This window comes from Macrobrachium rosenbergii, chromosome 24 (genome assembly GCF_040412425.1).
Source record: "Macrobrachium rosenbergii isolate ZJJX-2024 chromosome 24, ASM4041242v1, whole genome shotgun sequence".
NCBI classification, from domain to species: Eukaryota; Metazoa; Arthropoda; class Malacostraca; order Decapoda; family Palaemonidae; genus Macrobrachium; species Macrobrachium rosenbergii.
The window spans coordinates 21,282,613-21,308,777 of NC_089764.1; the positions used below are offsets into that span (position 1 = coordinate 21,282,613).

Consider the following 26,165-nt stretch of genomic DNA (forward strand, 5'->3'; position numbering starts at 1 on the left):
GACAAAAGCTTCTCCCTTCTCCCATGGCGACTGGAAAGAATCCTTTCTCTCTCTCTCTCTCTCTCTCTCTCTCTCTCTCTCTCTCTCTCTCTCTCTCTCTCTCTCTAAATTCTGAATAAATCCTTTCTACTAACATGTGTGAAATTGAATTCCATTTACAAAAATAAAGTTTATTTTACAGGAAAACTAACATAAGCGGGTTAATTATGGTAACCAGTCATAATGAAAGAAAATAATAAAAAGATACAAGAAAATAAACGACTTCCCAAAAGCATTATAAAAATTTAGACACTAATGGGACTATCTACTCTGTAAAAGTCCCCTCATTTTTAAGTCCATTGTACTAAGTCTCAATTGGCTATATTCCCACAGCATCCAAATTCTAATAAGCTCTACGTGCGCCCATATTTGCCATACATGACACACATGTGTCATTCATGCTCACAGATGTGAAACATCTGTGAAAGAAAATTATCTCCTATTAACCCTGGGCACATTATGTTTTCACACCATCAAAATACATGAGAATAAAAAATGGTACATGATAAAAATAAGGCAATCGATGATAGAAAATAGAAATAGAACATAGTCCGATCAAAGTTAACCTTCAAGACAGTTCCTCATTGGATGAGTCGGTAGAGTTCTCGGATAGCACTCTGCTAGTCCCGAGTTCGAGTCTCCGACCGGTCAATGAAGAATTAGAGGAATTTATTTCTGGTGACAGAAATTCATTTCTCGGTATAATGTGGTTCGTATTCCACAATAAGCTGTAGGCCCCGTTGCTCGGTAACCAATTGGTTCTTAGCCACGTAAAATAAGTCTAATCCTTCGGGCCACCCCTAGGGGAGCTGTTAATCAGCTCAGTGGCCTGGTTAAACTAAGGTATACTTAATTCGAACCCAAGCGTCCTGGCTATGTCACAGTTCAAACCAGAATCAAATATTATTTCACAAAAGGTCTACTGAAAGCTTAAGGCGCACCCAGGTTATGTGCAAACGAACCCACATGCCTCAATGCCCCGCTTATAAACCAGTTAAAACTAGAAATTCCTTCTAGGATGTTCCAAAGAGGAATGTGGACGCAAATCTGTTCTCAACTTCTCATGGCCTGTCGCTAGGCGACCTCAGCCCACCTCAGGTTAACGAACTCTTAATTACCTGCGCGCTGGTGTGTCACCACTAATCACTTGAGTAAACACATTTTCCAGAACTGAACCTCACACTGCTTTCGCAACCAGCGGGAATGTCACGACCTCATCAAACATATATAATGTTCAGAAGTCCTCTGCAAGACTTTCGATGATAGTGAGGAAAGAAAATCTGCAACGCCTGTATCTATAACATAGAATTCTAACCTAGTTTTTTGATGCCATTAATATTTGGAGAAAAATCATTAGCTAGCTTTCATTGTATCACATGGATCTCTTAAAGTAGCGAGCAACGTTTCATGGCTTCATTAGTAAAGAATGAAATTACATAATAGGTCTTGTACATCTCAGGCATGACATGAATTTTCTCATTTTTTTGAGCTAGAGGGTAATACCCGGATTCTGTATCATTGCAACTTATCTCCAGTGATATCGGATGTGGTTATTTACCGTTAGCTCAAATAAACAGAATGTAGGTTTCTCGATATTATTAGTCAACCATTGAAAACATGTCCTTTGGTTAAAGGCAATGAGGTTACATGAAATCTCTATCAAGCCATGAAATCACGAGCAGGCTTCCACGATAACACTGATGTATCATGAAATCAGGGACAAGGCGTCATGACAACACGATAACTCCATCAGTGATTGATCAATTTCTGGAAACTATTATTGCAGTGTATTAGCCTCCCTTTCTGACTGACGATATTACTCGTTAATACCCGTAGTATTTCGCAATCTTTTAGTGATATTGGCGTTCTTTATTGATACATTTTAATATATATATATATATATATATATATATATATATATATATATATATATATATATATATCTGTGTTCCCTTTCCTTTCAGAGATAGGAAACAGTTAATCACCATGAAACAAAATTTGACATACGTGCGTAAACTCCACAAAATCCTGAACTATTTATGTTCCCTGTGTGATTTAAATGCATTTATGAATAATTGGTTTTATATTCATTGATACTCGACGTTTAAACGTCGCTAAGGTTCAGAGATCATTTGTTTGAGTTTATAAGGACAACAACTTTCGATGACTTTAAGAGCAAAATTTTTATGGTGCCTCCTTCCCTGCCATGAAATACCAAGCTAGGTTTTATGGTGCCAGTGAAATTCAGAAAAATTATTAGCTATGTTTTATTGCTTTAGCATTCTGTGAAGTGCGGGTATCGTTCCATCACTTCTCGTAAACAGTGAAACCACACCATGGTATGACATGAGTTATCAGCTGTTTTTTTTATCGATTTATTTATTCACATGTTTGTTTATTTGTTTATCCATTTATTTATCTGTTTTAGAACAGAAGAGTAATATCCAGAGCAAATATTGGTTTTGTGACATCTCCATAAAATAAGTTACTAAGACATCACTGCTACTTCGTCTCTGAATGATTCATGTCTCTAAACCGTCGTTGCAACGAATTACTCCATGAAATTACGAACATAGTTACGTGACGTCACTAATATCTCATGGAATTGTGAGCGATGGGTCATGTCGGTGTCTTATCTTAAATCGTAATTTTATGACGTCGCTGTCGTATTAGGAAAGGAGAACCGGGCTTTCAAGCAGATCAATCTTCCGTTTTCATCGTTGGAGTTATGGTGTCATAATAAATTTTGTGGTTCCCTAACTCTTTTTACAGTAGCTTTTGCGTCAGATTCTTTTTTGCCCGAAATTTAAATACTCAGTCTTTCATGCAATTCGAAAGCTATCCGGCACCAAAATTTTAATCTCCCTCTTGGGAGGTAGTAACGAACTTAATCCTTATGAATTAATAATAATTTTACTAACATTGTATGAAACCTGACATTTTGATATCTTAAACTGAATACTTGAAAATAATAATAAATATTCCTTTTTTTTTTTAGAGAATCAGCATCCCAATCCCTGACTAGGAACCTCCTCCCTCACCCCCGCCCCTTAGGAATTCACTTCAAAGCATTAAAATTAAAAGCATAAAGAGACGCCGCCTGCCGAGCCTTCAAGTAGGAAGACTCTTGAAAGCTTCAGTCGCAGGGTAGCCAGAGCCGGATTGAAATGAAAATTCCCCGCGCCCAGAGACGTTAAGCCAAACAAATAAACAAAAAATGAAAAAAAGTTCGCGTGTTCGGGCAGGGGCGTGCGGGCGTGGGGTGGGGTGGGGGGAAGAGTTGATGGTGCATCCGCAAACATATAGATAACAAATGTTTGCAGAATATTATACAGGCTGTCAGAGGGTCGATTCCAATTTAGAGAGGGATCGAATGCCAGCAAAGTACGAGTGAGTTATTGGAGTTTGAGAGCACCCGCCTTCCTCCTTACCCGTGGCTACGTGCCCAGCTACCCACCCCAAAAAAAACGGCGTACATCTGTGACCGATATTGGATGAAGGTGAAAAATATATATTATTGCAATATTCAACCCTATAGCAGTGAAAAAAAATAAAGGTGCATGGGGCCGCTGTTGACTAAGGATGAGAAAGGTTGTACAAATGTTTTATGAAATTGGTATTTCCCGGCCGTTAGAATTACTCTTTTCCTTTTTGTGAAGAAACTCAGATTATATAATCAGTCAGGATGGAAATTTTGAGGAGTATTGTGTTTGTATTATAAATTGAGTTCATGTCCGTGTTACTTTTTTGCTTTTGTAGTAAGTACATACCAACATTCGAAGGATAAATCTGATGAATTTTGCATGAAGGCCTACAAGATTTGAAGGTTGCATTTGCACATTGCCTGAAGGACAAAACTGAGTGATCTCGAGCGAGTTTTTTAACACTAACTTTATTGCACAAGTGATGAATGATACCGGTATCGACGATATCACGCCATCCAAGTACCAGTGCGTTCAAGGCGTTCTCAACAACGGCTTCGACAACGGAAAGCCACCAGAGAGAATGATGCGAAAGAGAACGGAACACGGACAGGTGTCATTCCAAATTTACTAGGACTTTCAAAGTCAGCTGCCGGACATCTCATGAAAAAGAAGCAGAAAAACGAAGAAAGTTTTGTCAGAGAAAAGTAAACAACGGAATCCCAATACTTGTTCCGTGAGCAGCCTCGGCAGTCATGGTGATTTCCCTGGAGTGGGTATTGTTTGACAGAAACTTCGCGGTTCCCGTATTTACCTTTTTTCTCTTTGCTTTTGTCACATAAACTTTGTATACTGATCCTCTCTCTCTCTCTCTCTCTCTCTCTCTCTCTCTCTCTCTCTCTCTCTCTCTCTCGTATTTACCGGTTTTTTTGCTTTTGTCATGTTAACTTCTGGTGAAGGATTCTCTCTCTCTCTCTCTCTCTCTCTCTCTCTCTCTCTCTCTCTCTCTCTCTCTCTCTCTCTCTCTCTCGTTTCATTTCCGTATTATCCAGCAACATGAGTACTAAATTCTACTTCTGAATGAAAGGCTGCTTCCATAATGATTCATGGAAATGCGAAGGACATGAATACGTCGCTTTCTCTCTCTCTTTTCTGTTCCTGACCTACTAAACACGTTTGACGTATCGGTTGCCTAAATCCTGAACGCTTTATTCAGGTGTCAGTCAGTCAGTTATCAAAATCAGTCAGGTGGTAAACGTATGTCACAAAGAAAAGTTACTTAGAAAATGAATGGGTGACAGTTTGCCAAAATTTTATAAATGTGGTTCAGTAATTAGTTCTTTATACTTATGCAGTTTCTGTTTAGGTGTATGATTTTCAGACGCTAATGAATGATTAAGAAAGTCATTAGATCATGTTGCACAAGAGAAACGTTATTAAGGCGGACAATATTTTAGATAAATCTGCATATAACTGACCGGGTAAACTACTGCTGTAGCCAATTCCTTTGGGGGGCGATTACTATGGGAGAATACCTCTGGTAAGAGCTGTGACTTGTAAATAATTCAGGAAAGATATTATCAACTTGAGCATCTTCGAAAGCAAAACAAAAAAGGAATAAATAAATAAACTTTTCCACGCTTCTTTCGCCATTACAAATCGTCTCCGGAGTGTCTTACTAAAATTCCCCTGCTGTACCCCACCGTCAAGGTTATCTGGTGCTGTAGCCTGTGCTTCAGGTAATCTGTTAAAGGTAACTTTTTAACTGTATGTGCAGTGCATAACCTATAGACATAACCTTTAAGACAGTTTATCTCCTGTGGTAGTTTCTGCAAAACATCGCCTTCTGCAATAGACTAAAAGGTAGATTTTTTTTTGTTGCAGTAAGCTGAAAGAAACAAATACATATTTTCATAGTAACTTAACCAATACATTTTCTGATTCCCTTCTGAAATTCCCGTTCTGTAAATCCCCAGCTGTAGTAAACGATTCCTTGGAATATCTGTTGCAGTAACATAGGCTGTGCTAGATACCCTGTCCCCTGTATTTTTTCTGTAGCAGTATATCCGGTCAAAAGACATTCTGCTGCATTGATATGTAACCTGTAGTATATCTATTTCGCTGATTCCCATGTAAGTGCCAGCAGACCGTTTTACCCCTGCTGGTTCAGTTTTTCCAAAAGATAGTCTGCTCGACTGGGTGTTATGTGTGGTGTGGGGCAAGTTTTATTGTGATTGTGCACATTGTTATGGCAATGCGGATTCTCTTGACAGAAACACTGAAATAAATCTAGGTTTTGGTATTTTTTGGCAGACTCTAGGTTAGGTTTGGTTCAATCTGTTTTTGGATTTTCTGCCTCTTGTTTTTCTAACAATAATTGCTAAAACATTGATTTTTTCAAGTTTTTTGTCATCTAATCTTCGCTGGTATATTATTGTGCACATGACAGCAATCTGCACCAGATTTAGCAACCAATAGACTGTCAGCCGTGCTAACCTTTTCGATACAGTTTTTGTTGAAGTAACCCATCCACTATAATTGATGTTACCTTTCAAGTAGATTTGTTATTATATTATTCACTGTATGTTACTCATTGTTTAAATATTCAGTGTCACTAATCTGTTTCACCAATATTCCCAAAATACCAGTCGTTATATTAACCTGTTTAATTAATTTTCTTGTTTGGTAATTGAATGTTATAAAATAAACGTGCCTCAATTACTTGTTTACTTAATTATTACTGTAACAATCGTAGTATTGGCTTCAATAAATCATTTTTATATAGTCTTTACTGAAGTAGCCTATTAACAAAATATTTTTAATTCAATAAGCTACGTAACCTATGTTTTTCTTTGGAGTACAGTAAGTCATGGATGTTTTGCAGTGATATACTTTATGTCAAATATAATCATTTACCTTAAAATCATTTCTGTTGGAGAAATTTATAAAACTAATGTTTCTCCTTCGCTATCGTATGGGATAACCAACACATTAGATTTTTTATTGTCCTGGTAACCAGCGTAAAAGTTTTATTTTCGTATGGAAGTGACTCATGAAATAGACTTTATTGTTGAAGCAACGCATCAGATAGAGAACTGGCTAATGTAAGTTATCTAACATACATCTCTGCCGCTTAATTCCATGTCTCCCACGTTATCTGCTCTAGGAACATATCAAACAGAAAGCTAAAACTTTGAGAAAGGCTTTTTGCAATGTCCCATTTTTCTCACGCGGCCTCTGGTATTCCAGGAGTCAACTTTAAGATTCCGGTGGCAGGTTGGAGCGGAGGATGACTGATGATTGCTTGTCATTCAACTTGGTTCACCGTCTGGTGATCTCCTGACCCGTGTTACAGGCGGGATGGCAAAAAACTAGGTACTGCATGCAATTCAATAGATGTCTTTGAGGTGTTAGGTTCTTGTTGGTGTAGGCAAGTGTATCAGTGTTAAAAAGTTCATGTGCAAGCTAAGTGGGTGATATGGCAGGTCATTTATGTAATTTGCTGTACTATGGATGTGACTAAGGTTGCTGTTTTATGGGTATATATATAGGCTACTATGTTAGCGAAGAAAGGAGTTGGGCAACTTCGGTTTTCAAGACAAAATGCCAGAGGGTTGTAAATGTGGAATTTTGATCAATGGTGTTTTTCAAACTTTGGTGTGTGAGTAGTAAATGTTTATTGTTCAATGTTTATGTCATTGAATTAAATGTACTTGAGGTGGGTAGTTCAAAGCTATGTGTTAGGTTGATGTGTATTTAGATAAATGTGTAAAAATGTATCAGATGTGGAAATTGGACATGCTATATGTTAGGTCGATGTCAATATAAATAGATGTATTACAGGCTCGAGACAGCAAAATGCAGTATAGGACTGTGCTTTATGATAAATGTAATAAAATTAGAAGTAAATCTGAGACGTCATGATTTTCATAAAATGAATTTTTTAGTGAAATATTTAGTTAAGTACATTTAGGCATCTTTATCGTGAGTTTCAGATACATGCAAAGGCAAGTGTTTGGCAGTTAGGCACACTGTTGGCAAAAGAGAAGCGAGCTAGGAATATTTTGAATCTTCGTATTTGTGTTAAAGATAGTCGGGAAATGGAATAAAACTGGTAGGTAACTCTGTGTGTAACATAAATGTATGTATATCTAAATGTCTTAAAAGCTGTTAGAAAATGCACATTTAGGTAAGTTTAAAAATAGTTGGTAAATGTAATTCGGTGTATATTTACTGTGATAAGGAAATGCATCCATAGACTGATGTCCTAAATATGTTGGGTAATAGGGGGAAACTTATATCTAAAGAAAAATTAAAAGTAAATTTATACCTGGATATTTGTCAGCAAATAGCTAAAGGTAAGAACTCAGGAGCCTAGGTGACTCTTTGGTGAAAATTTTGTGAGAGGAACAGTAACAGATGAGTAAAACCTTACTAAAAAAAATGTCAGGTGTCATAGACCCCAAAATGGCACCTTTTGAACAAAGTTGTGTGACTTCATTCTGTTTGTTTCAGGTGTCTGATGTGGTTTGTATGCTGACTTTTTGGTTGTTTGGTCACTTCATGGTCTGAGTTTGTCAGAAGTCTGTTCTCGGGCTTCAGTGTAATTAGGTCTGCTGCCGTACTTGGTTACTTTTAACACAACTACTGTTAAATGCTCCTTTCAGTAGCGAGATATTTAAATCCTGTTTCAATGCGTGGAGAGCAGGTGCAAGAATAAGGAAAACATTTTTGAGTCAGATTGCCATTTTTTTGTCGTGTGACTATTTTTGTATCATATTCTTGCACATGGCCTGAGTCCAGAATGAAATATTGTTTATGCTTATTTACGGAAATTTTATCATTATTAGTATTTCTAACGCCAGACGGTATTGTGACCTTGATTTTGACTTCGCAATTTAAAGAAAGAGGGAGAATGACAATGAATGTTGAAACCAAGAATTAGGGAGGGAAGGTGAGAGGCAGATGATTTATTACCAGTGATCAAAAATATGAATATATATATATAAAGAGAGAGAGAGAGAGAGAGAGAGAGAGAGAGAGAGAGAGAGAGAGAGAGAGAGAGAATCAATATGAAACAAAGGAAAAAAATATTGTTGGTTATGAAATTTATTAACACTAATGTAATTTGTTGCTCAAGATTTCATATTGCCCATTCGACATTTGATCTTTGTGATCTTTATTTAGGGAAGAATTAGATCGCCAGTTGCCTTCTGAAATTAGTGATATATATATATATATATATATATATATATATATATATATATATATATATATATATATATATATATATATATATATATATATATATATATGTATGTATGTATGTATGTATGTATGTATGTATGTATACACACTTATATATGTGTTTATATATGTATATGTACACATGTGTGTACGTACTACATGTATACATGTATGTATGTATGTCTGTATGTATGTATGTATTCCTGTGTATGAGTGCGTGTAAACATGTCTATGTATCTTTCTGAATCTGGATGTCACTGAGTGAATTTACCGAGTGGAATTCATCCCAAAAAATGAGGGCTGCGGCACTCAAACATAACCGTTGAGAATGCTATAAGTAAGGCAGCCGCCTGTGTCCTCCTGCCCAGTCAGAATTATGAGGAGAAGACCAATATCCCTATTTTTGGTAATCATTGAAAATTCCAGAGAAAAGGGGTCTCGTTGTTGGACGCAATAAAGGACGCATGGATAACGTGAATTTCCCTTTCATAGTCAAAAATTATGAGACCCATAACCTTGGCATTCTCGTGATGCCCACATACTAGATGGCCCGGATATTTGAAGAGATATTAATAGCTGGTGTTGCGCAATGTCCTGCGCTGCAGTTCCATGCTGTTTAAATGAGCTAAAAGAGTCGGCTTTTTTGGTGGGATAAAGCTTCAGTGAATTTTGACTGCTTGTCCACTAACATTGCTAATACTGAGATAACAGGCGAGGTCTGCTGACCATTACTGAAATTGCATTTAATGAAATATCTTTATAAGAGTCCTTGCCACACTAGGAAGATTTGTAGCTAGATAGGTGGTGTGATGTTTTTTTCAGACAATAGGGCATCCATGAATTGAAATGGCACTTATAGAAACCAAATAACTATTGATCGAGAAAGAAAAAGAACACTGAAGGAATTTAGGCGCTACAGAGGAGCAGATGTCGGCAGCGATTGCCATCTTTAAATTACCAAACTAAAGCTGAAATTAAAAACACCTTCTAAAAAAAAACAGAGTATGTCAGTTTGATTCAGTAAAACTAAAAAGTAAACATCAAGAGGCTTTTGCAACTGAATGGCAAAATAGATTTGCAGATCCTAAACTTAATTTACTCCTTCCACAGCTTGTTATATATATATATATATATATATATATATATATATATATATATATATATATATATATATATATACACATACATATGTGTGTATATATATTTTATCACTATATAAAAACATATTTTCATTTTGCACTCAAAAATGATAAAATGATAAGGCATAAATATCACTTAGTGTCGAATTCACTTGACCTTGGGAATAGCTGTCACCAAGGGAATTATAATTGTACAGTGAATCCATCTCAACCACAATTCAACTCGTGCTTTTTGGACTATATACAGTGAACGGCAGTCGACTTATCCATTCAACTATCAAATGAGATGTAATCTGATTTCGACTCTACATTCTCTTGTTAAATGTAGGTTATTTGCTTTTAGAATCGAAATCAACCCAACTCCACCTTGGGAATTTATTGTTAAATTTGTACAACTTGACTAATTGTAAAGTCATTCGCTTATACACGTGTGACTTTCTTATGCTCATATATATGAAGCCACAAACACCACTTGATACCAACTTCACTTTGCCTCGGTAATAACTTACACCCAAGGGGAATTATAATTGATAAGGTGAATCTCCCCTAACCAGGATTCGAATCTGAACCCTTTTGGTTTAGATGCATTGATAGATAGTCGATATATCCATTTCGCTCTCAAAAGGCTTAGAAGTGGGTTTCGATTCCTGTTGCATCATGGATGGGGCAGACCCACTTTGTTTTAAGTTACCCCCAAGATGAAGGGAACTGGATATGAGAGATCAAATGGAAAGAATCTAATCATTGATCGCCTTAGTGTTCTGTGGATCACTTGAGAGGGAATTGAAAATAATTTGATTTTTGTAAAAGGAACTGTATAGAGGGAGCATTTAAATTCTTTGAATCATTAGATTGCAACAAATATACTTACCAAATTTGACGTAAAAGAATTAATTCCGCATATTTTGACAATTTCATTAGAGGAAAAACATCGTAAACAGGAATTTTTAACTTTAAAATGACAAAAAAAAATTTAACAGAATATATAATGTTCATAACTTTAGATGAGGAAATAAAAAAAATTAAGTGCTTAACATAGCGTAAAAACTTTGCACTAAGGACTCCAATAATGTTTCGCAACAAGTTGAGCTACTTACGTTTTCTAGTGCTTTTAAACCGTGTCTGTACATCTTCTTTTAGTCCTTATTTTTAAAATTATTTTTTTTTATGATCAGCATTTATCAAGAGAAAATGAGAGTGATGTTATTAAGATGATGGTGTTTTATATTTCGCAGAAAAGAACCCGATTATTTTAATGAGCGATTTATAGCAAAAGAATTGAATTACAAACAGTACCGTACAGATTTATAATGATTATCAAAGTATGAGTCATAAGGAAGGCTGTCGAAAATTTACAATTCCCCAAAAATATCTGAAAAGTGTGTAATATACAAAATCATGAAGTTAATCTCTGACACAAGTGAAAGTTCATTTCAGGATTTATTTCACATAACGAGTTCACTATTTCAGTCAGTGACTAAGGGAACTCTGATATATTTTATAACCACATCATAATGAAATGCTCTTTGGAACCTCAGTAAGACACGTTCTTGCCACCCGCACTTACCGACCTCTTGTGAACGGGACGGAACATCTTTCTACCCGACATTGATAGGTTGAAGGAAAAACATATTAATGTTTTAACGAATCTAAAATTATATACATGGAAAAAAGAGGCAATGCAAATTGTCTTTCAGGTAATTCTACACTGTATTGTGCTCTTTATTTATTTCTGGGCGAATCTTCTATCATTTTCAGAGCTAGATTTGTCTGACAGGTAATGTACCCTGGCTATTGCTTTGTAGCTGTGAATTTCACGGCTCGTGCACTCACTTTTCTGTTGACTGGGATGAGAGAGAGAGAGAAGAGGATTTAATTTTCCTTCAGTGGTAAAGCCCTTGAATTGATTCACTGGAATGGTGCCTACCAACTGGAACGCTGGGATGGTGTCACTGTTTTTAATTGAGTGCTTAATTTTACCCCCCAACCCCCATCCTCCCTCCTCTCCCGCCCAGCACTCTTTCATACCTTTCCCGGAATTGCAAATCGTCCGTGAAGATTACATCCTATCAGCAGCTATCATAAAGGATCCAATTTAGCTTAAGTTCCGCCGCCGAGGCAGGCCCTCCGACGACTGTTGACATTGGCCCTGCAGTGTTTAGCATGTGTTAATTTCGTCATTCTGGCGCCGCTGATGACAATAATAGTTCTGATAGAGAGGCGTGAGAGGTTATACAATACGTTGTGTTCAAACTTAGTGGCAACTGCTGCTGAATGGCATTTCTCGTTACGGTAGAGACAAACAATTGATTACATGAAACACTCTCTCTCTCTCTCTCTCTCTCTCTCTCTCTCTCTCTCTCTCTCTCTCTCTCTCTCTCTCTCTCTCTCTGTGTGTGTGTGTGTGTGTGTTTCTGTCTAATTGCCTTGGTGTCTGTTTTCCGTCTGTGTATGACCCTGTGAGCTGCGATGATGCAAATATTTCAGAATAATTCCTCCTGAAATAAGCAAATTTGTCACACAAAAGGGCACATGCACAGATAATTTTGTGTGACAAAGTTTTTTATTTCAGGAGAAATTATTCTGAATTATTTACACCATCGTAGTTCAAAGGATGATTACAGACTGACAGACTGACAGACAGACAGAAAGACTGACAGACAGACAGAGTTTCATGTAACCAATTGTTTATCTCTACCGCAACCAGAAATGCCGATCAGCATAGGAAAAATGTCAGATGTTATGTACCTAGAAACAGACTTTGATAATACTGATAGACTGGGTGTTGACGATGTCAAGTATGGAATGAAAACTATAAGAAGTAATACAAATATTTTTTTGGGATGGAAGTGAAGCACAGTTAGAATCTATGGCCAGGAGAGTGGCTGTTTTGCTGTAAAATTGGAGCTGAGATTTTGATGTGTCATTTTTCAAAGGTGTTTATTATCTTCATCGTGGATGGAATGATTCGAGAAGTCTTAGAAAGGACAGTGGACGTTTATTGCAAGGTTGCACGGTAAGAAAATAGGTCGCAGGTGGCGTGTGCGATGATTGCAGATGATGCAATACTGAATAGGGACAGTAAAAAAAAAAATTCCGGTAACTACCGAGAGGTTCTGAAAGTGTTTACAAATGGAGAAGTTGAGGATAAATATATGGAAGAATAAAGTTGCGGGGATAAATGAAAACCTGTAAGAATGAGTAATATGTGTTGGTTTATATAGTTATTTGGGAGTAGATGTATAGGACCATGGTAGCTTAAGGTAACAAGATGTTTGTGAAAATGATAGAGAAGAAACATGGTGTAGAGTGCGTATAGAATTCAAGGTTAGAATATATGAATGTATTATTGAGCCAACACTCGTTTCGAGTGAAGAATGGATGCTTAATAAAAATTAAAGAAAAGCTGGATTTGTAGGGGATTGCTTGAGTGTTACAAATGGCAGAAGAAGAAATAAAAGTATCAAGACTGTTAAAATGGATAGCAGTGATGAAAGGAGAGCTCAGAGTGTTTTGAGACGATGATATTGTGGAAAGAATAAGGGAGAGTGGATTGGCGAAAAAATGTACTTCAAAACTTTAGGAGGTAGGAGGAGAGTAAGACTACCTGTATGAGAGGACAATCCTGACTGATGTATATATATATATATATATATATATATATATATATATATATATATATATATATATATATATATATATATATATATATATATATATATATGTGTGTGTGTGTGTGTATATATATATATATATATATATATATATATATATATATATATATATATATATATATATATATATATATATATATATATATATATATTTATTTATTTATTTATTTATTTATTTATTTATACAGTAATATGTGTGTATACATATGTATGCATGTTTGTATTGTAAAAGAATTATGAAACTGCTTGTCCAAGTTTTCTCTATTTCCAATGGTGAATATTTAACTCGGGGAGACTACATTAATTACGAATTTCGAACTCTATGCATTGAAGAATTGTAAAAAACGACTAAAATTTCCTCCAATTTCAAATGAAGCAAAAACTGGCTTGGTCACAAAACTGAAGGTTCATTTCAGAGTGACTTGCGAGGGCCCTGAATAAGATCCTAAGAAGAAGAAAAAGAAAGAGTAGCAACTGATAAATGGATATGTGGCGAATTAAGGGAGGAAACTCAGTGGCAATAATTTCAAAGAGCGGAAAGTGCCTGATGTGGGTCTTCCAAAGAAAATCCTGAAAGATAATCTTGCCAAGATTACTGAAAAGTGTTTTATGCCGTGACTTACAATTTCCCAGAGAGCTGTAAAAAGTGAAATGGTTTATGTGCCTCTCCCTAATAGAAAGAAGCAGACGTTCTGAGGCCTTTCATATGGTGTTTTCAAAAAAATCCTACACAATGATTATCACATATTTACGCAAGTATATGCACTCGCACATTTACATAGGAAGATGCTATGAATTTCTCGACCGAATTCTGTTTTCTAGCTGCCAGGCAAGATGGGTCTCAGAGCCTACGTGATGCGCACGCTGTGATCTAGGCTTATTAATTATGGCTTTTCTCGTCTTCTCCTCGTGAGAGAATCCTTTTATCGCTCGCATTCTGTGTTCGCATCTGACAAATGCGTCGTGGATTTTCTCCCGGGGAGTTTTGGAACAGCTTGCCATAAACGCGCTGTTTACTTAATGTAAACTTCCATTCGAAGTAAGATAGTTTTCACTCGGACTCATGAAGCAATCTTTCAGCTGCATAATGGCGCACTTACAAACGCTCTCGTTCCAGGAATCTCATATTCTCCTCATGACAGGACATTTAAAAGCGAACTCAGACAAACTGTCTTCCTCTTCTTTTTTTCCTCTCGAAAGATAGGCGTCGGGTTGATCCTAACAAAGGCTTGCATGAAAGTTTTATAAAAGAATCGGACGTTTTATGCGCAGGATTTTGGTTCCCTCCATCAAATGGAAGCATTTTTCGGTAACCCTGAATGAGGAGAATGGGGATATTTGTTTTCTTACAGTGAGGTTACAAAGGCAAATACAGGTTGTGTGAAATGGAAATATTTATAATACTGTTAATTAGGATAGCATTTGAGACAATGGTTCACAACTATTCCATGGTTGCAAATTCAGAATATTCGTCCTACTAAAATTTTGCAGGTACGACGGTAAGTGTGCAACTTGTAACGAACGTGTACAAAGATTCTCCCATGTATAGATTTTGTATTTTTGTATGTTGTCTGTTTTGCTCATGGAAATAATTCACAATAATTATACACATGAGTGTCCATCCATAAACTTAGCTTACAGGTATCATCTGTAATACATGGTTCGTCTAATACATGGTTCATACATTACAATTAATTTACATACTTGCAGGATCACCCTGTAACTAAATTGTGTATCATACACATTCAATATTATCTAAACTGTCTTTTCCTAATACCATAATGTTTTTTTTTAATAATTTACAGGTATAAATTTAAATGTTATTATTTTTAGATTTACTCATAGATGATATGTTAATGTATTTCTGCCACTTCAGATAGGAATGGATTTGAAATGAAGGTAAATGGTATTATGACAATGCATATATATACTGAAAATTTTCATACAGTAATTAGAGTATATATGGACTCCTGTCTTAGTTTCTCTCGTGTGTTAAGTCCAGAAATAAATTCACCCTTTGCGACTGTCTTTTGTTGGGAGTTGGTAAATAATATTAAAATGCATTCAAGTAAATTTATTTTACTTAAATAACGCTACCTATCAATTCCAAAAATACTGTCTCTCTTTTTAAAAGCATTAATCATTCCATGAATAACCACTGTTATGATAACCTGGATGTCTTAGCATTCCTTTTTCTTTGATTTGTGTTTCAGTGTGACCCCTACGAGGACTTCTGACCCACTTTTCCCCACAAAAAGTCTCACCTGTCCCGACCTCCATTTTTATCCATACCTGAATATGGTTTTCGCCTTTCCCCCACTACGTCTTCTCCCACATCTTTCTGTCTCCTATTTTTATTGCCTTCGACACCTCGCCTGCTCTCGTGTTTTATTATTGCCTTCTCTGTGTGTTCCCATTTTTGACTAGTATTGTCACTGGCTAGTATACATCTTTGGCATTTACTCGTCCTTCTTCCCCCGTCTATCGTTTTCTTCAAGTCTACTTTCCTCCGAAAGTTGCTGAAGACTAATGCTTTGTGTTTTTGCTTACCCCCCCTCCCCCCATGCGTTCTGTGTGGTCGTATCTAACCGCTTTGAAACTGTTTTTGTCTTTTGTTTTTGTCAGTGTTCCGTAAGTCAGTCGTGCTCGCAAACGCCCCCCCTCTCCTCCTCCTCCTCCCCGCCCCTTCCAACCCACCCTCACCAAAGCATCCCTAAAGCCCTTGGAAGCAAGATAGCGGCGTCCTTGTTCTTGCATTTGTCTTGTCTGTCACTTTTCGTCTGTCACTTTAATTGCAATGTCTTCTTGCTTTGATTAGGTTCGTTGCCTTACTCTGTCATTTTCGATTTTGACCCTTTGAGTTGAATTTTAGACGGGCATAATACAGTAAGCTCTGAATTGATTTTTATCCTCGTATAAAGCATCCCTTGACGCTGCCAGTACCCTGGAAGTCTTCCTAATCATCCCTAAGTCCCCATATGGCATTATGCCCACTTGATCATTGTGCCCTCCCAAAATATTAGCCCAGAATTTCCACCCTCGGTTATTACACCCTATCTCTCATCCTCATGAACACAAAAAGAATTATTCGTGTTTTGATCAGTTGTGCATTCCATACTTAGATATACAGTTGTCTCTGTTTAGTTCAAAAAAGAGAAAATTAAAGTGACTTTTGCAAAATCAAGATAAAATAAAAGTCGAATTTATGTTTTTTTTTTAAAGCCAAGAGACAACGAAAAACTGAATTGTCTAAAATAAATGAGAAAATAGGAAGTCACATTTTTCAGAAGCAGGACAAAAAAAAATGATGTCACGCAATTTTAACTTCGAGCTAAGACACAATGTGGCGTCCCTTGTTTAATCTTGTGTTGTTATTGTGACTCTTCTTCTTCTTCTGTTCTTCTTTCGCGTTAATTCTGGCTCTGTGGTCCCTCTGCTCCTTCCCCCCCCCCAAAAAAAAAAAAAAACTCGCACACGAAGGCGGCTTTCCCAACGCACCGCATCTTTTCGGTGGCGTCTTCTGCTTCGCCTTTGGTGGCCTCAACCCTAGCCTCAACCTCCTGGTGACAAAGATCTACCCAGGGGCTTCTTCTTCTACTTCTTCTACCTCTACTTCTACCCCGGTTGACTACTACACCTTTAACACCTTCCCGTTACAAACAAAAATATACCCCGGTGTCTTCCTTTTGCTGGGGAGGACACCTGCCTAAAGAGCGTCGTCCGGTATGTCTTCTTTTCCCGAGAATGAGAGCTCGACCCTTGCTGCTTGCCTCTGCATGCCCACGTGCTTGCTTGATCTCGCCCTCAGCATTCGCATGCTTGTTGTGCTGGTATGGACTTTTCTTTTAACATGTGGTATTTTGTACCTTACAGTGCTTTACTTTTGCATGCGTATATATATATATATATATATATATATATATATATATATATATATATATATATATATATATATATATATTTATATTTACATCTTACTTGAATGCTTCAATTTTGCATGTCAAACGCGCGAGTACACGCACGTAAAATTATAGTGTGTTGCATAAACATATTTTTCTATGTAAAAAATAAATCATATTCTTTCCATTATGCTTGCTGCATGCCCAAAACGTTCATCTTTTCCCATAATATTATTTTTTAGATTTCTGAGCCAGCATCATCGAGGCTGTCATAAAAAAGCAAAGAGAAAACTCCCAGTCTCCTGCAACGACCCTGCATGTTAGAACACCACCAAATCAAAGTTCTCGAGTAGAGTTAGAATTCTTATTCTGCATTCACTTTGTTGGAAAATGCTCTTTAAGAATACCTGAATACGTTTGTTCTACCTGCCAGAGAAAACCCTTCTTTATTAAGATTGGCTGTGCAGTTCTTTTGCTCGTTTTGCCTGCTGCGTGTAGCTTGGAATGCATGGATTCTCGAGTGTGCCAGCACTGCGCATGCCCAAAATGTTCTTAAGTGCTTGCCGGGTTGTTTCATCTTGTTTATTAATGCTGTAGCATCAGCTGATCGTTTCAATTGGATGCTTGGTTACTTTGAGTTTGTAGCTAGAGTTGCAGTTTTGTTGCATGGTCGCAAAGTTTTGTAATGCTATGATATTCCATAATTAAAATTGCATGAGGGGATGATGCCAGATGAATCTTTGACAACTTCCTCGCAATTCATTTGTTTTTTTCTTTTTTCTCGTTCCCAAACCCTTGATTCGACATTAGGCAACGTATGGTGATCTATTTAATGTGAAAGGCAATCCTCATTGTAGGTTAACTGAAGCAACTTTGTTACTGTTATTATTGTTATTATTATTGTTGATGATATTGTTTTCTGTATTTTGAGTAAGTCCATTACTGTCCTTTGGCATTTGCAGTCCTCTCTCGCCCACTATTTTATTTGTAATTTGTTTGCCTATTAAAGCAGTTCCCGTAGCCGTTAGTAAGTAGACCCGCGCCGGAGATTTTGCCCCATCTACTATTTTTCCATTAACTTAATGGCAGAAACCCCATAAATCCAGTGAAGTTTATAGCGAAGGGAAACCGAGCGTTGATAAAGCTGGTCTCGTAAAAGATAAAAAAATGAATCCCGCAGAGTTGACTCCGCTCCAATGAAAAGGAAGGATAGACGCGACTGTTTCATTACGTCTACAACTCGCAAATTAGCTCACATATAAAATGAACTTTGGGGGGGATGGGGGTTTGGGATTGTTGGGTGGAAGGGTTGAGAAGTTTATGACAAATGAATGGTTGCGTTGTCTGTGCTATCTTGCAGACGAGAGAGCTTGTGCGATTTGTAATGGGATGCAGACACGAGCGAATGTTCCTCGTATCCTGGAATACCTTGTCTGTGTTTCATACTGAATTATAAATTGGGTGGTCTTTGTTCTAGGGAATACGTCTGTCCTATTTATCCAGGGGACTTTATAGCCGTTTTTGTACAAGAGATTTGTGATTATCTGTCTCTGGAGACCGGAAACAACCTCTTTGTTTTTTCTTAAGGCCACGACCCATTCTGTTATGTCTTTGATAATGTTTAAGTTGGCTGGGTCTGAAGTATGCTTACTGGTAGGAAGTTCCGTTAAAATTAATTTGAGCAAATACGTTATTCAGAAATTAATTAAATAAAAGTAACATGGATTTAGTAATTTTACATGTAGATAAAAGGTGATCATTAAATATATCAGCAAAAGTGGTTCATTAAATTTATCAACAAAAGTGGTTATACATAGATACATATACAGATTTATATATAAACCCCTTCTCTTTGGATTGGTTGGCATTCTGCAGTGTTACCCTTTAAGTTTCCAGCACATGATTTTGGGATGAGGTTGCAAGCCCCATTCTCTGCCCCCTGGACTTCATGTGGCTTAGGTTCTGGACTCTTTTGGTGGTCACGCATCAAACTTTTGACCAGACTCAGCACTGTTGTGAACATGTCATTGGATTGGCTGATCAGAGTATGTGACAAACGTCTGGAAGGCTTACGGAAAGAAATAGTTGTTTTTTTAGTAAAAGAGGAAAGTTGATAATCAGAGACTGAGATTCAGATGGTAATATCGGTATTTAATATACCTCGGAAGAGGTTTCGTAGGTTTTTTTTTTTTTAAGTTAGAGGGATTTGAAAAAGTGAATTGGCAATGTAAAACAGAAAAGTAAGGCTGTGTGTGGCTTCCACGGACTTAGATACTTAGGTTGTAATCGCATAAGAGAAATTATGATGGTTATGATGATACTAAAAATGGTGTAGAATTGATTTTCAGACACTTGTGACTGGTGTCAGCAGAAGATACAGTATCAGTAGGTAATATAGAAGGGAAGTTGAGGGGATTGGTTGAAAGACTTGAAATGTCTAAACGTCAGAAACTTGTGAGTAGATATTAATTGGAATGAGATTATAAAGGTAAATAGAGTGCAGGAGCATAGAGCATTGAAGTGGTTGCTTCACTTAGATATTTAGGAGGTAAATGTAACAGTTGGCGTTTAAATAAGAGAAGAGGCAAATCGCAAATTAGATCCGACAATGAAAGCAAAACCAGCTCAGCAAATTTTTCCGAATAAATGATAAGACTGTGAAAGAAAAATTAGGCATGTCTAAGAAAAATATTAAGGAAACTCTCCGATAAAGAAATTAAATGTGGAACTTGTATGAGATAAAGGAAAAAAGAGTGCCAACTGGTGATAAGAATTATTTCAGAAGTATGCTTGGAATAAGTGCAAGGGTGAGAAACGTAAATACAATGGAAACGTTAGGCTAAGCGTCATGGCAAGAATAGTAGGGCGGTCGGGTGCAATTTTCAGGAAGATCGAGGAGCGGGAAACCGAGAAATTTCAAGCTAAATGGAGTGGAAGCGTTATTGGAAAAGGAGGACAATAATATCCCAGACACACGAGTAGTTAAAGGGTGAACGTGTCACTGACTTCATTTTTTTTTTTTTTTTTTTTTGTATCGCTCTCTTCCTCGACCCAGTTCATTCATGTATTGAGTATTGGTGTTTGTATGTGTGTGTGTGTGTGTATATATATATATATATATATATATATATATATATATATATATATATATATATATATATATATTATATATGTGTGTGTGTGTATAATAATAAGATTTGTGGCTCTACCGCCACCAGTCATCCCAGCTGAAGGTGGGTCCAACGGCGGCTGAATTAAGAATAGACCATGGGGCCAGCAAATTGATTCCTAAAGAATTCCTGAGAACCTCAAGGCGCCAGCCATTCGGGACCATTCACGCCTTAGAGGGAAGACTTTGTGTTAACAACAGAATTATGTGTATATACCGTATATATAAAAGATGTCCATGCTTCCCGCCCACATTCAGTGATTTTGCACTGAATGGAAAATGCAAGATGGAGTGTATCACTTGAATTCTATTTGATTAAAAAGTCATGTTACATTTCTTTCAAAGAAGAAATGGCAAACACCATGACGCTTAAGCCCCTTGAAAACCCATAGCGCCGTCGTGGGGCTAACTACCTCACCCCAAAATGCATGCAGAAACAAAAGGACACCTTATAGAGCTAATCCCATAAGTGGAAAATGGATGAGGCTGTCAGCCCCACGCCCAACTTATGGGTTATCAAGGGGCTCATGTGTCGACGGCGTCCTTTATTACAGATAGTCTCCCATCTACGTAATGACATGATCCCACGTTGCTTGAGTTTGGTAAACTATGTCTGTTTCCTCTTTGGAAAAGAAATTATAGCAATCTTTTACCAAAAGTAATTTTAAGAGAGACTCTTCATTATGCATTTTCCATTCAGTGGATTGATTTTGATAGTTACCTTTCTGTTCGTCAATCGCTCCGTCACCACAGTACCTTATAAAGTTTGTAAGAGCTGAAAATAAGATTCGGTGAATAATCAGATAACGGATAAACTAGAGATATAATTTTGTGGAGGATCCAGAACTTCATCTGGATTTAGTGTCCAGAATAAAGTTCCAGACAGTAGAATAATTTAAAATTTTGATATAATCTGTGCCATTCGGGTAAATACACGCAAAGTTTAAAACCTTTGAGAAATGGTTCATCCATAAGGATTGTTGTTTATAAATTAATTATGATGTATATTTGTACAAATATTCACGACAGTCCGCATGACATGTCGTCAATTTGCATGTGAAGACGTCTACGGTGCATGCGTTATTCATCTGTTTCCTGTTCTATGTTTTGCATGCACATTTACGATTTATTGAGATCATTCCATAATGTAACTGCTGTTTATTTATATAACCATTGCAATTTTAGCTTTGTTAGTGATTAAGTTCCACTAATATCTGCTTGTATATACCAAGCATATTTTAATTCACTGGCTTTACCTTTTTCCCTTGACTACCCTGTTATAACATGACTTCTGATTAATAACCTTTTGCCCTAGTTTCTGTTACATGAGGTCTCTGCAAAATGACGCATTAAATTAAACTTTATCGTACAAGTGTCACCTGTGCACTATGTCATTCTCTTTAATGAAATAGAAATACTTCTGAATTCTGAAATTGCATTCATTCATTCTGTTAATTTACAATACATGTATGTAATATATATATATACATATATATATTATTCAAGTCTTCCCCAGGACGAACAAAAGTACCTGTAAGTGCCAGGTTTGTGGGCAGTGTGGGGAAGCGTGTGGGGTCCCAGGATTTGATCTTCGTTCAGTGAATCAAAAGCATTCAGAACGTTTTTATCGGCTTGAAAAAACTGAAAGATTTTCCTTTTTGCTGTCACTTTTCCATTGTTTTCCTTCTTAAAATGACATAGTTTTTTTAATTCAATAGTAATTAGTCCTCCTTTCATGAAGTTGGAGACTTTCCTGATATGACGCGGGTAGTGTTCTAAAATGGTCTATAAATTCAATTAATTTAAAATGAGAAGATGTCATTTAAATCGAAGAGTAACTTCATTTGCGTAAATTAACACGCGGCTCTGTCCATAGGCCAGATCGAAAATTAATTATCGATACCCAATTATTCCTCATTTCTTTATGTCAAACTGATAATCTATGATAATTTATATGTTCATTGACCGGCATTGTCCTTTCATATTAACGTAAGGTTTTATTACACTTTTCCCTTTCCTTAAGAACATGTAAAGTTTCCTTCGTTATGCAATTCTCATTTCCCAGAAACATCATTCTTTAAAATTCCTTATTTCTGAATTTAAAAAAAAAAAAAAAAAATTCTCATTACTTGCACTCCTTCGAAACCTCTCGACCACGTCCCTCTCCGCCCTGGGTACCACCGACCCAGCTTCCCTTATGATTCCAGAATCCTGTTTCAAGCACATCTCTTTTATGAAGCATGTTTCATTGGTCTTACGATACTGTGGCATCTGACTGAGAAAGGCCCGCGAATGAGTGTAGCTTATCGTTTGATAGTCTTTAGATAATTCTCCACATTTTTCCCCTCTTTCGTGGACATTCGTTTTCTCAGTTTATTTATTTAATTGTTTGTCGATTTAGTTTCTCATTCATCCATTCGTTCACTTTCGAAGAGCCTGACCTCGAGTCTTCCTCCGGCAGATCATCGTTACCCCTGTCGTGTCAACCCTGAACACCTCCTTCATCAAAACCTCAGGCAGCCGCCCTTACCCGCCGTCACCCTACTCGCCGGTGGCTCCCGCCCTAGCGACCGCCCTGGTCGCAGCCACGACGCCTTCCACTTCTGCGTAGTCCCAAGCTGGAGCTCAAGTTAAATCCACCACGATTTGTAACCGCCTTTTTTATTATAAGTTTTTGCTTATAAATACTTTTCTGAGAATTCTTCTTCTTCTTCTTCTGTTTTCGAGATCACGAGATATGCAAAGTTGCATCATAAGCTGTTATATGATTACATGCACGTGTTTGATTCAAAATGACTTAGTTAAATACTGTTATGCATTACAAGAGAAAATTAATGTAATTTTAAAGCGCTGTATTACACGTGCATTTGCAAAACCTAAATCTATTATTATTTTGTTTTTTTTTTTGATTTTGCAATCAGTTTGCATTCCTGGTAAGCATAAGATCTTAATATCATATATATTTTAGCATTATGCAGTGAAACGTGTTCTTGTATGAATAATAACGAACATTCACTCATCCAAAAAATTAAGAGTTTTTGCCTGCGCAATGTTAAAAAACACCAACTGATGCTCAAATCAATTAGGCTCACAATAGTTTGCACTAAGAAGGGGTAAGGCATAAACTTTTCCGTCAGCAGTTTTTAATTTTCATTTGGGAAATTTTCGGGTAAAATTTCACAAGCGAAAATGAAATGGACCCTCTTGGCACTTCGGCGAGAAGGTGAATATTCAGTTCAGAGAGTAGATTTTATTCCTTTATTTGATTTCTTTTATTCCCGTAACAAGATAAGGATCATCAGATATCTCAGGTTTCCTCTGTCTCGCTTAACGACTTAATAAATGACTTTATGCAGATTTCGTGGTCTCTTCTCTCTCGTGCCCAAAACAGCCTGCAACGTAGCCGTTGAATGAAGTTTTGAACTCGCTGTTGTAGATTTGATTTTATTTTTTCCTTCTTTTTTGTGAAGAAATGAATATATTTGGTGTATATCATCCCAATAGCGGAGGCAAAATGTACTTTTTTGTAGATATATCACTGACCACATAATAATTTTCATGTTATGATGACAATGTTAGACTTTAGTCCTTTGTAAAGAGAACGTTTTATGGGGTCTGATAATGGCGTGTGAGCCATTGTTTTTACTGGAACATGATAGATAACGACTGTCCTTTTTGACACATCCATTCTGCTGCCAAGTAATTACATAGTGAACTTTTTCCTCTCAGGTTTCAGTCGAATCTCTCCGAATGGTTTATTTTTCTATCTTAATTTTTTTACGTCTTAAGTTCAATTATCCTTTCATCCATTTCACATTTAAATGTTAAAATGTCATCATGTTGAAAATGATCTCTTCAGCTCCTGAAATACAGAAGCAGAACATTGCCAGCTTAATGGACTAGTGAATGTTCTTTTTATGGACAAAAACGCTCTCCAAGTCCCTTTCGCCCAGCCACTGGGGGATGTTTAGGTTTCCGCCACTGAGTCCCACCAGCTTCTTTAGAACGCCCCTTTCCTTCTTTCGGTAGTCGCCCCCCCTCCTGCAGGACCTGTAAGACGACGTCGATCTGCATCTCGTGTCTTTGAGTCTACGAAACATCTGATTTCCTCCCCTTAACTGCTTTCTTTTCCTTTCGCTTCTCGTCCATCTGGAAAATATTCATTGCAATATTGAATTACATTCATTGTGATTATTGAATTACAAAATTATGTATGAAATGGTGTTCATGCATAACTTTGGCAATAAGCAACTTTTCCCCCGTCAGTCTTTCAACATCAGACGCAAGAAGTCTACCAGGAAATGATTAGCAAACACCAAGACATTCAATTCTCAGTCCAGCAAGCTTGTGTAACCTGATCTCTTCTAAAGAGATTTATTGTGGCTTGACAACCATGCTTAATTCATTGAGGAAGAGGAGCTACGGTTAATTGCATTGAAAATCCCTAAATTACCAGATACTTCGTGAAAGAGAGTCTGCCAGTGAACAGTGCAACAGGACAAGTGTGAGAATACATATACAATACAAGTGTGAGAATACATATATATATATATATATATATATATATATATATATATATATATACGTGTGAGAGGTATGTGTGAAGAGAGAGAGAGTTTGTTGGTGTTTGCAAATGTAAATTTATGTATATGTATATATAAATATACTGCTATACCGTCAAAGGATCACGTGACTTATATTCAGACAGATGAGTAAATTATATATAAATTACATATACATAAGTATGATTAAGGTCCAGATTCTGTGTCAGTGGTCCTCATGTTCTATATAACTTTTCAGCAGATCCCAATGACAACGAATTTTCTTTGCCAGCAAAGAAACGTTCACATCATCATGTTCACTGCTCACTCCCCAGCCTTTATCAGACTCCTCGCCTGCGCGCCCGCCCGGTAGGAGAAAAAAAAATAAATAAAAAAGTCTTTGGCGCTGGCAGCCTGTATTCTCAATGCCTAATTAATACCAAGACGTATATTGGTAGATGTGGCTAAAAAGAGCCAATTAGGAAGAAGCTGAAAGTTAGACTGCCTGAGGAGATGCCTGTGACTTCCGATGCCTTTCCAAGAATCGGAATCGCGAGATGTTCTTGAATTCTTTCGTTCACTCGCGCAGTTTTTTCATCGGAATTTTATCTCCCTGTATGTCTTTGTATGCTGTTATCCTATATCATTATCGCTTTCTTCTCTCCCTCCCATTTTTATGGGAAGGCCGAGGGGGCTGGCCTTCCAATGCTTTCGGCTTGACAAGTTCTCAATGAGAATAAAGGAGAAAAAACAAAAAACGATAAAAATTTTATGTTTAATGTAATTCTTTAAAGGCGCTTAATGCATTACTCCTTTTGACTGGACGTGGACTCAGAAGGTGTATTTTTTACATTTTATTTCCGATTCGGATTTTCTAGGAATTCAGTGGAAACATGCATCCAAGGATATTAGGAACGAAATAACTTCTGAGTTTATTGTAGAGATTTCTTATTTTCATAAAAACGATGGTATATATGTGTGTGTGTGTGTGTGTGCGCGCTTATTTCATTTGCAATTCTATAATTTCAGGTAATA

At 36.9% G+C, this 26,165-nt stretch overlaps 1 protein-coding gene across 3 annotated transcripts in view; it reads left to right on the plus strand.

Annotated features, from left to right (window-relative positions):
- Positions 1–25,076, plus strand: part of LOC136851910 (dopamine receptor 2-like) — a 728,122-nt gene extending 703,046 nt beyond the window's left edge. The window contains exons 5-6 of one of the 3 annotated variants that reach the window (XR_010856995.1): positions 6,711–6,836; positions 23,051–23,185. Coding sequence is in view for 1 of the 3 variants with exons in the window: in XM_067126265.1 (XP_066982366.1) it covers positions 23,051–23,200 (150 nt within the window). In the remaining 2 variants the exon portion in view is untranslated. Of the gene's footprint in view, positions 1–6,710; positions 6,837–15,734; positions 17,245–23,050 lie in introns of all 3 variants that reach the window. The other 2 variants (XR_010856994.1, XM_067126265.1) reach the window with 2 other exon arrangements.
- The last annotated feature ends 1,089 nt before the right edge of the window (positions 25,077–26,165 follow it).